Genomic DNA, 16,984 nt, shown 5'->3' with positions numbered 1-16,984 from the left:
TCTTCCTGCTGCTCCTCCTCTTCCTCCTGCTGCTCCTCCCCCTGCTGCTCCTCCTCTTCCTCCTCCTGCTCCTCCCCCTCCCCCTGCCCCTCCTCTTCCTCCCCCTGCTCCTCCTCTTCCTCCCCTCCTCCTGCAGCTCCTCCTCTTCCTCCTGCTGCTCCTCCCCCTCCCCCTGCTGCTCCTCTTCTTCCTCCTCCCCCTCCTCCTGCTGCTGCTCCTCCTCTTCCTCCTCCTGCTCCCCCTCCTCTCCCTCCCCCTCCTCCTGCTCCTCCTCCTCTCCCTCCTCCTCCTCCTCTCCCTCCTCCTCCTCCTCCCCTTCCTCCCCCCCCCCCCCCCGCTCCTCCCCGCTGACCTCTCTGCTTCCGGTGGCAGCAATGGAGGCCCACGTGTGCTGCTCCTCCTGCTGTTGCTGCTGCTGCTGAGGTTGGACACCCGGCCTCCCCCGAGGAGGTGAGCCAGGGCCCCGGGAGAAGAAGAAGAAGAAGAAGAAAGAGAGGAGCCTCCTTGCTCCTTTGCCTTGCCCTCTGGCCCCCTTCTAGACTGTGACCCCGTTGTCAGCGTTTAGCGCAGTGCTCGGCACCCGGTAAGCGCCTCCCTACCATCGTCATTCTCTGTTGCCGATTTGTCCATTCCAAGCGCTCAGCACAGTGCTCTGCACATAGTAAGCGCTCAGTAAATGCTACTGCATGAATGAATGCGCGGCACGCGCTAAGCGCTTCACCTCTCTAGGCCTCAGTTCCCTCATCTAGAAAGTGGGGATGAAGATTGTGAGCCCCACGTGGGACAACCTGATGACCCTGTCTCTCCCCCAGCGCTTAGAGCAGTGCGGGGCACATAGTAAGCGCTTAACAAATGCCGACATTATTGTTATTAAAATGGGGATGAAGACTGTGAGCCCCACGTGGGACAACCTGATGACCCTGTATTTCCCCCAGCGCTTAGAGCAGTGCTGGGCACGTAGTAAGCGCTTAACAAATGCCAACATTATTATTATTAAAATGGGGATTAAGACTGTGAGCCCCACGTGGCACAACCTGATGACCCTATAGCCACCCCGGCGCTTAGAGCAGTGCTGGGCACATAGTAAGCACTTAACAAATACCAACATCATTATTATTATTATTATTATTATTAAAATGGGGATTAAGACTGTGAGCCCCACATGGCACAACCTGATGACCCTATAGCTACTCCAGCGTTTAGAACAGTGCTCGGCACATAGTAAGCACTTAACAAATGCCATAATTATTATTATTAACAAGCACCGTCCTCATTACTATTGGGTAGGAATTAGTCTCTATCTGTCGCCGAATTGTACATTCCCAGCGTTTAGCGCAGTGCTCGGCACATGCTTAGCGCCCGTCTACCATCATCATTACTATTGGGTAGGAATTAGTCTCTATCTGTCGCCGAATTGTACATTCCCAGCGCTTAGCTCAGTGCTCTGCACATGGTAAACGCTCCATCAATACGATTGAATGAGTGAACCACTTGTCTGCTAATAATAATAATGTTGGTATTTGTTAAGCGCTTACTATGTGCAGAGCACTGTTCTAAGCGCTGGGGGGAGAGACAGGGTAATCAGCTTGTCCCACATGAGGCTCACAGTCTTAATCCCCATTTTACAGCTGAAGGAACTGAGTCCCAGAGAAGTGAAGTGACTTGCCCACAGTCTCACAGCTGACAAGTGCTGGAATTCGAACAATAATGTTGATATTTGTTAAGCACCTACTGTGTGCCAAGCACTGTACTAAGTGCAGGGGTGGATACAAGGTAGTCAGGTTGTCCCACGTGGGGCTCCACAGTCTTTTACAGGGGCTGAGGCACAGAGAAGTGCAGTGACTTGCCTAAGGCCACACGGCAGGCAAGTGGTGGAGCCGGAATTAGAACCCAGGACCTTCTTTCAGGCCCGTGCTCTATCCATTACGCCATGGCGCTTCCTTATCTAGCAAGGCATTATCAAAGTCACAACTCCTCCAGGAGGCCTTCCTCGATTAAGCCCTCTTTGGCCCGGCTCGCTCTCCCTTCTGCGTCGTTTTTGCACTTGGATCTGTTAACTTTGGATGTGTGATATTCGCCCCACCTCCATAGCACTATTTGATATATCTTTAAAGTATGTATTATACATTAATATTTTATTCATAGTAATGTCTGTCTCCCCTTTAGACTGTTACCTCTTTATGGGTAGGGAAAGTGTTGGTTAATTCTCTTGTTTTGTACTCCTCCAAGCATTTAGTGTAGTGCTTTGCACATAGTAAGCGCCCAGGAAACACCACTGTTTGATCTTGGACTGGGACAAAGACCAGTTTCCTGGCAGTGAGGAAGATAGAGTGACAGCCACTGTAACCACAGTTATTATGGGGGAAGACTTCTTAAATCAGTATTATAATAATAATAATGTTGGTATTTGTTAAGCGCTTACTATGTGCAGAGCACTGTTCTAAGTGCTGGGGTAGATACAGGATAATCAGGTTGTCCCACGTGGGGCTCACAGTCTTCATCCCCATTTTGCAGGTGAGGTCACTGAGGCACAGAGAAGTTAAGTGACTTGCCCACAGTCACACAGCTGACAAGTGGCGGAGTCGGGATTCGAACCCATGACCTCTGACTCCCAAGCCCGTGCCCTTTCCACTGAGCCACGCTGCTTAGTAATCTAAGAATATCACGGGTGGGCAAAATTTTTACTTCCCCAGAGATTTTCCCCATCAGTTGTCAGATTTTCCTCCTACAGTATTTCTTCGAGATAGGTTGGAGATTATCACCCCCATTTTGCAGACGGGGGAATCGAGGCACCATGTTAAGCGTGATTTGCTCGAGATTGCAGAACAGGCTAGTGACAGAGTCAGGACTAGAACCCAGGTCTTTTGGCCTGATTTTTCCACAAAACCACGTCACCTATTAATGTGCGGGAGTAATATACCCACCGAGGAGGGGTTTGGCGAAGAAAACTGAAGCCCAAGTAGCAGTTTACAAGTGGTGCGAAGGCAAAATCCGGCTAGATCCTTGGAATTTGATTTTTTAGCAGAGTGTTAGATGGTCGATTTATCTTGTGGAGAAGGGAGACCTTCGGAGCCCTGGTTATTAGCTTTGCCTGATGTTTGGAACTTGGCCAATTGCAGGTGATTATCTTTTCTCTTAGGCTTTCCTTAGAAGACGACTGGTCATGGCATCTACGGATGAAAGTTTCCCCCGAGGGGGAGTGAAGCCGAAACCCGATCGCGAAAAAGCTGTCAAGCAGCCGTTAGAGCAAGATAACTTGTTTGATGTAAGTATGCATGTGCGCAGCCAGAAATTGAATGTGCCTCTTCTGCCTGGAGATGGCTACTCCAGAAGATCATAAAGAGATGAGGGTCTGTCTGGGAAGCTTTCCTTTTTCAAACCAATTCATAGAAAACCCTGTCCAAAGGTGAGTTTATCACCATCATCGGCCATTCGTGAGGGTCTCTGTGCAAAGCATCGTGCTAGGTGCCCGGGAATATGAAAATTCTGATACTTGTTAAGCGCTTACTATATGCCAGGCACTGTTCTAAGCACTGAGGTAGATCCAAGTTAGGTTGGACACGGTCCCTGTCCCACATGGGGCTCACATTCTCAATCCCCATTTTCCAGATGAGGTAGCAGAAGCCCAGAGAAGTGAAGTGACTTGCCCAAGGTCACACAGCAGATAAGTGGTGGAGCTGGGATTAGAACCCATGACCTGTCTCCCAGGCTGTGCGTTGTACTTCGCCACGCTGCTTTTCTAACATAACGAGAGAGGAAAAAGGCGAGGTCCCTGTCCTTGAGGAGCTTACGATATAATGGGTAGTCAGCCTTTGTATAACCTTACTTCATTTTTGTAAGATCTTTTTTCATTTTTTTAAGATGACCCTTTCAGCAGTGATTGTTATCCAGATACACAGGTGGGGCTGAAAATACTGGCAGTTCATTCTGTACCAAGCACGTGTGAACGGTGCCCTACGCAAAGACGCTGCGGCTTCTCGCTGTGCCTGGCACATTGTAGGCACTGAACAAATGCCATTAAAAATACCAAAACGATAATAATTTTCCTGTGCTGCCTGTTGACGTGAGGCTTAACAAGAGCCTTTGTTCAACTAGACCCACGGGGCTTAAGGGGAACTTTTTCTTTTTTAAAAAAATGGTATTTGTTAAGGGCCAGGCACTGAAATAAGGGCTGGGACAGGTACAAGATAAATCAGGTGGGACCCAGTCCAGGTCCCACAGTCTTTATCCCCATTTTACAGATGAGGGAACTGGTGCACAGAGAAGTTAAGTGACTTGCCCAGTGTCACACAGCAGAAAGTGGCAGAGCCGCTATTAGAATCCAGGTCCCCTAATCCAGGTCTGGATTCTTTCTCTCCACCAGACCACGCTGCTTCTCTTGGGGATCTTACCCCTCTGTTTCCTTGCAGCACTCCACATCCATACTATGTGATTTGAAGCTGTCCTCTAAGGTATTTTAATCCTGGTGCTGCTTATTCCTGATGAAAGCTCGCTGTGGGCAGGGAACATGTCTACCAACTCTGTTATATTGTACTCTCCCAAGTGCTGAGTGCGGTGCTCTGCGCACAGTAAATGGTCAATGACTACGATTGATTGAAAGAGGGAAGCCATCGTTCTGTTTCAGGTGGGTCACGGGACAATTGGCCGAGATGGCTTTAAAACTCAGAACGCTTGCCTATCCAGGCTTGTGCTCTGACTACTGGTTCCCTCTCCCTTTCTCTTATAATATGATTCCAACACCTGTGAAACCTGGCAGGTTAATAAGTCAGGGAGAAAGAGAAGCCAGGACGTGAAAGACATGAAAAAGCTGGCGCTACAGGGAGCTCCCACGTTTTCCTGTCTCTTTCCTGTCTTGTTTGCTCTTCTGGGGTGAAGTTTTAGTCTCCGGGTGGCAACCGTTTTTCTGTTTTCCGCTTCTTACGCCTTTTGTGCATTTCTGGAGTTTTTTAAGACGCACGATGAGGGAAGAACCCAAAGAAGGAAGAAGAGCCAAAATGATCCCAAGAGAAAGAAAACACGGAGGTCTGATAAAAAAGAACCCAAAAAGTCTGATGCTGAACTTTTTGAACTTCTCAGTGTGCAGGTTTGTTTACCAAATATTTGTACTGAACTCAGCTCTCTCAACTCCTGCCTCCATCCTGTGCTTAGAAAGTATCTGTTAGATTCCCATTCTTAGCTCTCTGAGAGGGTGTTCTCTCTTTATCTCACCTACCATCCCTGCTGTATTCCTTCTCCTAGCTAGGCCTATAAGAGCCTGTTTTATTGCTTCAGTTTTGGTTACAATAACTGTACCGTCGGCTCCCGTTGAAAGTTCACTCTCGTTATCCTCAGACGTCGATTTCTTCTGGGGCATCGGCTGTATCCTCTGTGCTTTCACCTGTGAAGGGGTTAGGCCCCTTTTCTTATCTGTAGGAGCAGTCCACTAAGGAGACTGGGGTTCTTCTGTTCCAGAATTTGAGCGAGGGGGTGCTTCTCCTGGGCTGTGTGAAGGAGTCGAACAAGTATGAGATGGTTATCAGCCTGCCGAATGGACTCCGAGGATTTGTGCAAGCCACCAGCATCTCCGACACCTACACCAAAAAGCTAGCTGAGCAAGTGGAGCGAGAAGAATTCCTGGAGGTACGAGACGGAGAGATTCAGGAGGAATTCCTGAATCTTTGCCAGCACTCCCTCAGCTGGGACAACCCTCAGCACTCCCTCAGCTGGGCAGGGACAACCCGAGACGGTCCTCTTCCTCCCTGCCTGGGGTTTGGGAGATGCCCTTCCTGGAGGTCCCTGTGTGACGCTACCAGGCTGGCACTCGGAACTTCCCGTTGGGCTGTGCGGGGGGGCGAGAATGCTCGGGGGGTGGTTTGCTGGCAGGGCAACAGCCGCTTGGAGATGAAGGGCGGACGTCCAGGTGGGCCCTTCATTCCTTCCAGCAGAAGTGACCTCCGAGGGCTCGTGTCCATCTGTTTTCCGTCATCTTGTTGTCCAGGATGTGATGCCCCTGTCGGCGCTGTACCTGCCCGGGATGCTGGTGCGCTGTGTCGTGAACAGCATAGAAACCACTAAGAAGGGAAAGCAGAGCATCAGGCTGTCCTTGAACCCCAAAGAAGTCAACAGAGGGCTGAGTGCGGGGACCCTGAGTCCGGGCATGGTACGTAAATCTTGGGCCCTGAAACTCCTCCCAGCCCCACTTCCTCGGGTTTTCTCTGGGGGAAGCTCTGGGATCGTAATCCACTCAACTTCCGGAGCCAATGGCCAAGCTCAGCTGTGGCTGTGTTTGCAAACCTCACAGCTTGTTGCTTATCCTGTTTGATGGTTTCCAGAATGCTGTGTGTGCCTCGGATGGAGCAGATCAAGCCTGTTCAAGGGGGCCTTAATAATAATAATAATAATGTTGGTATTTGTTAAGTGCTTACTATGTGCAGAGCACTGTTCTAAGCGCTGGGGTAGACACAGGGGAATCAGGTCGTCCCACGTGGGGCTCACAGTCTTAATTAATCCCCATTTTACAGATGAGGGAACTGAGGCACAGAGAAGTTAAGTGACTTGCCCACAGTCACACAGCTGACAAGTGGCAGAGCTGGGATTCCGTCACTGAGAGAGAATCAGGGCTCTCCTCTCCCTTGTATCCCCCAGGGATTGATGGAGCAAGGAGAAGTGTCATTAAGAGCTTTTCATCTTAAATTGTTTACATCTTGGGGGAAAAAGAGGACTGAGAGAGCCTTTTTTTAGAAGGTCTGGGTCCAGGTATTCCTTTTTCAGAGCTTGGCATGGAGATTCCTGCCTCCTGGATCCCAGCCAATAAATCGAGACTATATTATAAGTGCTTGGGCCAGTTCAAGAGAGTGTAAAAGGTGATCAAGGTGATCTGGCGGTAGGTCAGGGCCCACTCTCTCGGTCCCTGGAAGGGAGCTAAATCCCGGGAGTTTTGGAAGGCTTCAGGGTATGTGGACTGTGCGTGGGACAGCAGCCAAAGACTTTTTCGATTCGGTTTTGAAACTGGCTCTACTCTTGGTCTGCAGTGGTCTGTAATTCCCTTCTGCTCCAGGCACCTAGGTGTAAATTATCCGACCGGTGATATTTGAAGGTATCCAATAAAGAAATTCTCCACATCCCCCGGCCATCGATCCCGAAGTCCAGTGACCTGCTCCATTGGGAAATTCTACCCCAAAGACATTTGGTCCCCAACACATTCCCAGAGGGCCACCAGGAGGGGGAAGGGGCTGCAGTAGCTAGGCAAGCAGTGGAGTTTCGGCCCGTCTCCTGCCATATGGCTGTTCTTGGCTGAACTCAGCCTTGCCCAGTGGCATCACTTCCTTCTCCTAGCTGCTCACCGGCACCGTATCCAGCAGAGAGGACCACGGCTACCTTATCGACATCGGGGTCAGGGAGTCGAAGGCGTTCCTGCCTCGGAAGAAAGCCCAAGAGTACATCAGCATGAGGAACAAAGGTAAGCCAGGAGAGACAGAGGGAGAAGCTGAGGTGCGGGGGTGTGGTGGGTGGGCGGGTGTATGTAAGAATGGAAGTTTCTTTAGTTTTAAAGGTTGCTTATTTAACAAAATAAACTGGGAGGTGTGATCCCAGCTGTCAGGGCTGTGGATAGGTAGTCTGGGTATGTTAACATACTGACCAATCAGAGAGGTGAGTTGGAGTGATGAGTTTTGATGGTTTTCTTTTTTAAAGACATCTTTGTATGTGTTAAACGCTGTTTTATGTGCTGGGGTAAGATACAAGTTAATTAGGTCAGATATAGTCCCTGTGCCGCATGGAGCTCACAGTCTTAGCAAGGCTCACGGGTTTCCTCTGAAACCTGTCCGGCTGCCAGCCTTGCCCCATTTTCATTCATCGTTCTCTCCCCGCTGGATCTCTCAGATCCCCTAAAGACCCTTAAACCAGGTTGAGCAAAGTTTCCCAAGTCTTGTTCATGAGAGGATCTCTGGGTCCTGGTCCCGAAGGCTCATGATACTAGCACAGTCTGTTGGGGTTTCTCCGATTCCTGGTTACGCCAGTCCAGGGCAGATGGGGGTCTCGTCTCCTCCCTCTCTGAGAATCCGTTTGAGTCTCGTGGCGGAGGCCAAGTATCTGGGGATTGTCCGTGAGAGTGGCAGCTGGAGACGATGGTCGAATGGTGGGCTTCAAGAGGCAGCGGTTGGCCCAGGCAGAATCTTGCCCTGTTGGATTCTTTTTCTGGGGCCTCATTCCAGTGGAGAGAGTGGGTGGGGCCCTGAGGGCTGGAAGAGGAGGGCAGAAAGGGAGCTAAATTAATATTTGAAAGTTAGGTTTTTTTATGGTATTTAAGTGCGTACTTTGCACCAGTCACTGCAGTAAGCCCCGGGATAGATACAAGCTAATCAGTTTGGACACAGTCCGTGCCCCATATGGGGTTCACAGTCTTAATCCCCATTTTTCTGATGAAGTAACTGAGGCCCAGAATAGGGAAGTGACTTGCCCAAAGACACACAGACAAGTAGCAGAACAGGGATTGGAACCCGGATCCTTCTGACTTCCGGGCCCGTGCTCTACCCACTGGGCCAGGCTGTCTCTCACTGCTGCTTCTCCTAGTGTTTGCTCGACTTTTATTAAAGCATTAACAGAAGGCAACCCTTAACCAGTGGCAGTGTGTGGGTGATTGTTCACATTTCCCTGAGAGGGCTGGGCCGATTCCTTCCACTGGCAAGTGAGTGGGCTGCGTAGCAGAGCTTTAAAACATTTGGGGTTCAGGTGGGCCCAGACCCAAACGGTGCTTTACCTTTGCCTCTCTTGGATCAGACCTGGCCCCCCAAACGTGGGCGGTACAGAGTTCTACCTAGTAGAGGTGTTTTCTGGAAGGAGAGCGGGTCTTGGGGGGTGATGGCTACCTACTCCTTCCAGGGGGGCATCTCAGGGGAAAACGAGTACAAGTGAATGAACCCTCCTTAATGGGAACCTCCTTTCTGGGGTCTTGGGTTTGTAGGCAGTGAACTGAAGTTGGGCCAGTATCTGTGGTGCTATGTCGAAGAGGTGAAAGGCAACGGCAGCATTGTCCGCCTGTCCATCGGGTCGGCGGAGGTTGCGTCTGCCTTGGCAACTGAAGAACAGAATTGGACCCTCGATAACGTGTTGCCAGGACTGGTGGTTAAAGCGGTGATCCAGAAGGTAAACACCCAGTGTGGGATGGGGACCTCTCCTGACCTGGCCTTCCTTGAATCTCTCCTGAGCGGTCTCTCCCCGACCGATTCTTTTTTTTTTGCTAGGTGACCCCTCATGGCCTCTCCCTGAGCTTCCTCTCCATATACCGCGGCCTGGTTGACTTTTTGCACTTGGATCCCAAGAAATCCCAGAGTTATTTTGCCACCCAGAAGGTAAGAAATGGAGAGGCCCGTCAGCTGCTTCGGAGACAGCTCCTTTCTGGAGTCTGTCAGGAGAGGAGTTTCCAGTTGCATCACCCGTGGGGATGTGTGTGGGGACATGTGGCTGACCCGATCTGTCCTTGAATGCTATTTGAGGGGAGAGGTCCCCTTTATTCCAAGACCTTCCAGAGTTTGCTCCAACCCACCCTCGGAGAGCCTGGGAGATGAGACAAGGAAGCCAGGTTTCCACTTTTGGTGTTTGCCCCAGGACCTTGCCCCTAACCTTTCTACCGGTCAGTCGATCGATGACAATTATTGAATGCTGCTGTGTACTAAGTGCTGGGAGAGATACTCAGGTGGAATAAGACACAGGCCCTGGGCGAGGGGCTCAGATTCTGAGGTTGGCCAATAAGTCAGTTGTATTATCAAGCGCTCATTGTGTGCAGAGCATTGTACTAAGCACTTGGTAGAGTACCATCCAACAATAAACAGACCCATTCCCTGCCTACAATGTAAGCCCAGAAGATTAAGGTGAATAACGAGATCTGTCTTTCGAGTGTGGGCCTTCTCTGTTTCATGAGATTTCTGATCTCCTTCCCGGTTCATCCCAGGTGAAAGCCTGCATCCTCTCCGTTCACCGGCAGACCAAGACCGTCCGGCTCACGCTGCGCCCCAACTTCCTGCACCCTGGCCTCCCGCTCAGCCAGTTGTCCACTAGTCTCGTGGGGACCGTACTGGAGAACGTGCCTGTCCAGGGCTTCTTTAAGAAAGCTGGTGCCACCTTCAAGCTGAAGGACGGTTCTCTGGCCTTTGCCCGGGTAAGAGGGCACATCTGCAAGGGAGGGCCAATGGGCGGGGTAGTCCTTTCCCTGACTCTCCCACTCCCTTGGTGGGGGGTGAGATGCATGTGTGCAGGAGTGGAAATCGGATTTGGAAAGCCCTTTTAAACTCAAAGATGCTGTAGAAATACTGAGTGGAACTCAATATTGCTGTATTGGCAGTTTCAGTGAAAGCTAACGAACGGCCTATTTAGAGTTCCTTCTGGGCCTTGCCTGGAGTTCTGGTGAGGCATCTTGGTCTCTTGCAGCTCGGCCTTGTGCCGGGGCCTGCTTCTGTTTCTTTTCAGTAACCAGCTTCTGCTTTTATAATCCGTAGTTCAAGCACCTCTCGAATTCCAAGAAGTCCTTCAATCCTGAGAAGTTCCTGCCCGGGAAAACTCATAAGTGTCGGATCATTGACCTCAGTCCAATGGATGACCTGGTTTTGCTGTCTCTGAAAGAGTAAGATGGCGAGGCGGGTCAGGGGTGTAGAGTGTTACCTTTGTTTTAGAAAGGATTCCAGAGGGTGGGCTCCCTCTCTCCCCCACCCCTCCCCTACCACTAATCTGTAAACTCCTTGTGGGTTGAGAGGCAGGGATCGTGCCTGCCAACTCTGTATTCTCCCAAGTGCTTCATTCAGTGCTTTGCGCAGAGTAAGCTCTGAGTAAATGCCGTGGATTGATTGGTTGGTAGACATGAATCTCACAGTCCCAGACCCATGCTATTTTCTTCTCTCTCCTAAGGAAAATCATCAATGCTCCGTTCCTGCAATACCGTGATTTGCAGCCTGGGCAGCTGGTGCAGGTCAGACCGTGAGCGAGCGTTCGGCAGATTAATGGGGTTCAGCGTACCCTAGCCGCAGCCCCGTGTCCTTGTGTCCCTTTCTCCATCCAGGCCCCCGACACTGAACCCAAAATGTAGTTCAGCCTCCTTGTACCGTGACTTAGGATTTTTAACAATAATGTTAATCGTACTACTCGTTAAGTGCTTCCTATCTGCCAAGTGCTGCGGTAGAAACAGTCGGCTCGGGCAGTCCCTATCCCACATGGGGCTCACAGTTTGAGGAGGAAGTTTTTAATCACCATTTTACAGATGGCGTGACTGAGGCACAGAGAAGTGAAGTGATCTGCCCACGGTCACACAGCAGGCACGTGGCGAAGCTGGGATTCGAACCCAGGTCTCCTGACTCTCCGACCTGTGCTCTTTCCGCTAGGCCGCTGGGTTCCACTGGGATGGCCCACATTTGAATTTTCACTTACCTCTCACAAGTCCTCATTGTGAGTTTTCTTATTAGGGAGGGAACGGAGATCAAGTTTCTGAAATAACCAAAGTGTGAAAGAGTGGCTCTTAGTACAGCCCAACCTTGGTGCGTGAATCCCAGGCCTGGCTGGCATCCCGGAACTTTGAGATATTTGAGTTTTCTCTTATTCCCAGGATTCTCTGAGCATCATTTTCACTAAATTCAGCGCTCCGGCTGCTAAGCCGATAATGGGGCTGCGGAAATTGTCCCGGGATGATTGTCCGGTTCGTCTTTGCAAACGTGGACCACCGTTCGGCCTTCCCGACTGAGCTGACTGGGTGTGGGTTGGGAGATCCTGCCCGCTGCTCGCCCATCTCCAGCGCGGCTCCTCACGGCTGTTTTCTCTTTCTGGGCCCCAGGGCAAAGTGCTGGCTCTGAGGCCTTTCGGGGTTTTGGTGGAGGTGACCGATAGCATCAAGGGCGTGGTGCCCCTTCTGCACCTGGCAGATGTGCAGCTGAAGCACCCTGAGAAGAAGTTCCACCTCGGAGATGAGATCAAAGGCCGGGTACGCACCCAAGAGGGCTGGGGATCGGGTGAGGGAAGAGAGTCTACCTTCTGTCTGGGATTAGGCCACTGGCCAGGGGTAAACGGTGCCTCTGATAAGTGGTAGGGCCTCGTTTCCCCTTTGGGGAGGTAGGCTTGGGGCTTAGAGTCGCTGAAGGTGACGTGTGACCAGCTTTTGGCCGCTTCCGCTTGCCCTGCCCCTCTGCTAGGTTCTGTCCTGCATTCCCAGCATGAAGAAGCTGGTGCTGACGCTGAAAAAGACACTGGTCAACTCCGACCTTCCAGTCATCACCAGCTATCGAGCGGCCAAGCCTCAGCTGCAGGCTCATGGCTTCATCTCCAAGATCACGGAGGTGGGCTGCATCGTCGGGTTCTACAACAATGTGAGGGGGCTGGTACCCAAGGGAAGGCTTGGAGTTGACTGTTCCGAGGACCTCAAATCCGTCTTCTACCTTGGCCAGGTAACAAGCCTCAGGGTAGGCTGGGTAGGGCCGACGGGAGGAGAGGGTGGGTCCGGCAGCAGCCAGGGAGGAGGGGGCCCAGGCCAGTCCTCGTCCCGCGAGCAATTGGCAAAGCTTGAGTTCTTGCCCCAGAAGGAACAATGAAAAATTCTGGGGAGGCAGCACATTTGGCAGCCTGGCACAGTTTCCTAAAGAAGTTAGACCGGCAAAAAAGAAATCAGGCCATTGGAAAGAAAGAATTGGACTCAAAAATCTCAGTCCTCGGGCGTACAGTCACTGGTGATGCTGGGAAGGAGCGTGGGGGGCAAGTGGGGAAGCTGATAAAAACCAGAGGGCCAGCGGACTAGAAACAAAGTTACATTTTCAACTTGTCTGCCAGTGTGAATTATTGTGAGGCACGCCCTCCCCGCCGACCTCCTTTATCCCATCCCTCTCTTTTTGACCCTGCTCCGAGCCACCCGGACAAGGCAGGGTAGGCGGCGGCCTGCATCCTCGCCATCGTCCCATCTTTAAGCGTGTAGTGGGGAAGGGAGACGACACAAGGAGGGTAACATTTGGAGCCTTGGGTTTCTCACCAGGTCATCAAAGTGACGGTGGTGAACTGCAGCCCCAACCAGGAGAGACTGCTCCTGTCCTACAAGCCGATGATGGACTCAGAGCCAGCAGGAAGCGCTGAGATGCTGGGACAGGTACCTTGTCCCTGGGGCTTTTCGGGGGTGCCTCCAGGGACCTGGGGTGTCTGGACCACATTTTTAGTGTTCTGGGTCCCTGTCCCCGGTACATCGTAACTCTGAGAGCAGAGGTCGTGTCTACTGACTTGAATGCTCCCAAAGTGCTTAGTAGAGTGCTCTGCACAAGGTAGGCCCTCAGTAAAAACACTCAGTTGACTCCCATACATATCTGTGTGTAATATTGCGATCACTGCAGGAAGGCAGGATCATTTGGGCCGTTTTGCCCCCATACCATGTTGGGTTTCTGAGTGCCTGCAGGCATTCATGTTAGCAGCCAACAATCCTGCCTGGAGTGATATTTTAAATCTTGTAGGAGATTCCGGCTGGATCCAGAACATAAGCCATTGGGATCTGCGTGTCCACCCCGTAGGCTGAAAATGGACAAGGCTTTCCCCCTGGCCTTTGAGACCACCGAGTGTTCTTAATGCTATTTTTGTGAAAATAATTTTCAATACGCCTTGGGTTCCAACCATGGCATTTGACCTCTCTGTTAGTTTGTGAAGGCAGTTGATTTTTATTTCACGGTGGCTAAGACTTGACGGGGAGGTCTTGGGGCAGGAGGAATAGTGAATCTTGGTCCCCCTGCTTGGGCACAGCTCAGAGAGACGTTGTATCCAGGAAAAGGGTAAGTGATCCATCCTTAACCATACTAGGTAAGATGAGCCCTCGGTCCTCCCACTCTGCTATTCCAGTCGATTAATCAGTCGTATTTATTAAGTACTGTACTAAGCAGATGGGAGACTATAGTAGCTAGTAGACATGATCCCTGCCCTCAGAGAGCTCATAAACCAGTATTTCCAATAGTTCCCTGTCACCTTGCCTCCCGACATCATCTTAAATACGACTGGTGTCACTAGTGACCTGGCGGGAGTAACGTTTGGGGATCAAGGGCAGAGGTGGCCAGAGGAGGAGAGGTGAGGCGACAGGCGAGGTGTTCTCTGTGATGTTTGATGTTTCTAAACTTCCCTCTGCAGTGGCAGGGATTAGAGCGGGGAGGCGGTGATAAAAGGACCCGGGCTGTCCACGCTCTAAGTTGGGTGTACCTCGTCTCCCATTCAGATGGTGGACGTGAAGGTGGTGAAGAAGACAGACATGGGGCTGCAGGTGTCCATCCTGCCGGGAAACGTGCCTGCCTTCCTGCCCAAGATCCACCTGTCTGATCACGTCTCCAACAGCCAGCTGCTGTGGCACTGGCTCCAACCAAATGACATTCTCCACAGAGTCCTGTGCCTGGGCAGCAAAAGGGGCCGCAACGTATCCTTCCCGACAGACGGCGAGGGGACTGGGGAGGGAGGCCGTGGCCTGAACCACGTGGCCGGTCCATTACCGGGGACCTTGAACCCCGGGGTTAGTCAATCCCGCCATGAAGATCGACACTGGCCCTCAAGCCCAGCACCTAGGAGGAATCTAGCCGAGGGCCTTGAATTAGACCCTCGATTGCCTCCTCTTCTGTGTGGTCTCCTTGTTCGGTCTTCATCGGGGTGGGGAACTCTGCTTGAGTGCGTTTGCCCCGGGCAGATACTTGTGTTCTCTGAGCCTAGTGAGTTGGGAAACTATCATAGAAGAACGGGGAGACCTGGAGCAGTGAGCAGTGAGGCATCTCTAGAGAAGAGAAGTGAACAGTGCACAATCTGTGAACCTATGATCTCCAAGAAGTCTTGGAAATCAAGAGCCCCTCTCCCCTGGAATATAGGTTTTGCCCAGGCTAGGGAATGGTGGGTGGGGAACTGCTGCCAACAGAATTCGGCCTCTCACTGCGATGGGGGCCCTGGAAGTTAATGTCCGGTTCTGGCCGGAGGAAAAAGGGAAGCGGTTGGAGGACCTATAGAAAGGGAAGTGGCTCGTTCCCTCTTGTCGGATGCCCAAGCTGCCTTCCTGCCTAAGGATACCCAGTGGACCAAGACAATAGGCTTAAGCTAGATCCTGGAGATTTCTCTTTGTCACCTCTGCGTTAATCCTGCGGAGCTTCGGTCATCGAAGTAGTGAATGGGAAGGTTGTGAGAGACTGTGTTGAAGGAGGTTCCGAATGAACAGGGAGGGTGGAGGTGGGTCCCGGAAGCTGCCAGGCCCAACCTGCTCTTGCAGCTACCTCCGTCCTGCCCATTCCTTGACCTGGCACTCCTCAGATCCTCTCTAGGAAACCGGCACTGATCTGCGCCGCGGAGGAGGGCCAGGTGGCAAGATACTTCTTTGATATCCAGCCTGGGATGCTGTTCACCGGCTACGTGACGAGCATCATGGATTACGGCGTGTTTGTTGAGTTGCCCTTTGGCTTTACCGGCCTGTCCCCCAGAGTGGTAAGTCAGGCCCATTGCTCAGGCCACCCCTCCTCCTCCTCGGAGATCCTGAACCCTTTTCAGCCCAGGGAAAAGTGTCAGGCACCCTCCTCGTGGGGAGCAACCGAGTTGGGGTGGTGGAGGGGGTGTCTAGTTCCCTGAATGGGCTCTGTGTGAAACTGGAGAAGGCTTTGCCCTGAAGCCCATTAGTCCAGCTTCGGAAACCCTGGGATTTAGTCAGCTGCAGTCAGCTGCAGTCTCTCTCGACTTTCTCCCACAGAAGGAAAAAGCCTCGGTGACAGCACCCCCCCCCCCCCGAATCAATCCCTTCATTTGGGCCATAAAAGCAAAATAAGGAATTTTGATTATGGTCCCTACCCTCATCCCAAACTGACTAATCTTGTTCCCCGGAGATGTTGCGTGAGGAAGTGGGGTCTGAGTGTCATGTCAAATAGAAAGACCTGTCTCTGCTCCTTCAGCCTGCCGCCTCCCTGTCCCGCCTACCTGCTTGAACCGTGGAAGGAATCAGTCCTAACGGAGACTCCCAACTCCCTTCTCATCTCTCTTCCCTCTCCCAGGCCATAAGCGACAAATTTGTGACCAAAACGCAGGACCACTATACCGTGGGACAGACGGTGACCGCCCTGGTGACGGATGTGGATGAGGAAAAGCAACGCATGTTGCTGTCTCTGCGGCTGTCTGACTGCAACCTGAGAGACCCTGCCACCGTGGGCTTCTCTCTGCTCTGCCAGTGCCTGGAGGAGCTGCAGGGTGTTCGGTTGCTCATGAAAAACCAAGGTATGACTCTGAGCTACCGGGCCACCCTGCCTGGGAGACAGTGTGGCTCGTGGCTGGGCAGCAGCGATCATTTAAACAGCATTCGTAAGTGCTGACAATCTATCTGGGAAGGAAACCAGCGGGCCGAGAATGTCTCGTACCAGTGGTGGATGGATCGGGCCCCACGTGCCCAGGAAATAAACTCCCACTGCCCATCCTGGGTGTCTCTGGAGGCGGACGTTTTGATGTGGGGGTGGAGGGGGATGGGGATATAGAGGATCTGGGGAGCAAGCAGACAGCATCCCTGTACCAGACCAGACTCTGGGGACTCTCCGCCTCACTTGGGAACTTGGAGCTCTTTTCTGCTCCTCTCCTTTGCTGGTGGAGACTTGGGTGGGAGCCAGACCTAAAAAGTTGGAACAGTTTTTGCCTCTTCCCGTAACTCCCAGACTGAAACTCATGTAGGGGAAGGCGGGTCTCCCCGCCACTGCCCCCGTGGAGTCCGCACGTGCCCCCAGGGCCTTCTTTTAAGGGAGTCCTGATCAGTGCAGATTATCCGCTGGTCCGTTTGATCCGTTTAGGCAGCAGAATGTAATAAATCAAGCCAGAAATATCCCTTTTGGAGCCTGTGTTATCACAATTGAAATCTTTAATTCATTAATCATTAACTTTCCACTGAAACTCTGAAGGACCTGTGGCTTCATTATCCTCCTGCTTCCAGCCCTCCCATGCGGTTTGCCCTGAGGTTGCTCCGTTCCCAGTTCCCAGGGGTCCTCCCTCCACAGCTCAGCTGAGCAGC

The 16,984-nt window shown here is 51.9% G+C and overlaps 1 protein-coding gene across 3 annotated transcripts in view; it reads left to right on the top strand.

Moving 5' to 3' along the window:
- Positions 1–346: 346 nt before the first annotated feature.
- Positions 347–16,984, top strand: part of PDCD11 (programmed cell death 11) — a 31,640-nt gene continuing 15,002 nt past the window's right edge. For 2 of the 3 annotated variants that reach the window (XM_007667647.4, XM_007667645.4), the window contains exons 1-17: positions 347–583; positions 3,140–3,265; positions 4,943–5,083; positions 5,452–5,619; positions 5,978–6,139; positions 7,315–7,438; positions 8,942–9,123; positions 9,222–9,329; positions 9,929–10,135; positions 10,473–10,597; positions 10,879–10,939; positions 11,795–11,941; positions 12,150–12,401; positions 12,980–13,090; positions 14,192–14,386; positions 15,259–15,429; positions 15,987–16,206. In XM_007667647.4, coding sequence (XP_007665837.1) covers positions 3,164–3,265; positions 4,943–5,083; positions 5,452–5,619; positions 5,978–6,139; positions 7,315–7,438; positions 8,942–9,123; positions 9,222–9,329; positions 9,929–10,135; positions 10,473–10,597; positions 10,879–10,939; positions 11,795–11,941; positions 12,150–12,401; positions 12,980–13,090; positions 14,192–14,386; positions 15,259–15,429; positions 15,987–16,206 — 2,476 coding nt within the window. In that variant the 5' untranslated portion in view covers positions 347–583; positions 3,140–3,163. The remainder of the gene's footprint in view (positions 584–3,139; positions 3,266–4,942; positions 5,084–5,451; positions 5,620–5,977; positions 6,140–7,314; positions 7,439–8,941; positions 9,124–9,221; positions 9,330–9,928; positions 10,136–10,472; positions 10,598–10,878; positions 10,940–11,794; positions 11,942–12,149; positions 12,402–12,979; positions 13,091–14,191; positions 14,387–15,258; positions 15,430–15,986; positions 16,207–16,984) is intronic. The other variant, XM_007667646.4, reaches the window with a different exon arrangement.

This window comes from Ornithorhynchus anatinus, chromosome 16 (assembly GCF_004115215.2).
Source record: "Ornithorhynchus anatinus isolate Pmale09 chromosome 16, mOrnAna1.pri.v4, whole genome shotgun sequence".
Lineage (NCBI taxonomy): Eukaryota > Metazoa > Chordata > Mammalia > Monotremata > Ornithorhynchidae > Ornithorhynchus > Ornithorhynchus anatinus.
The sequence above is the reverse complement of the archived record's forward strand: the minus strand, read 5'-3'. Positions and strand labels throughout refer to the sequence as shown.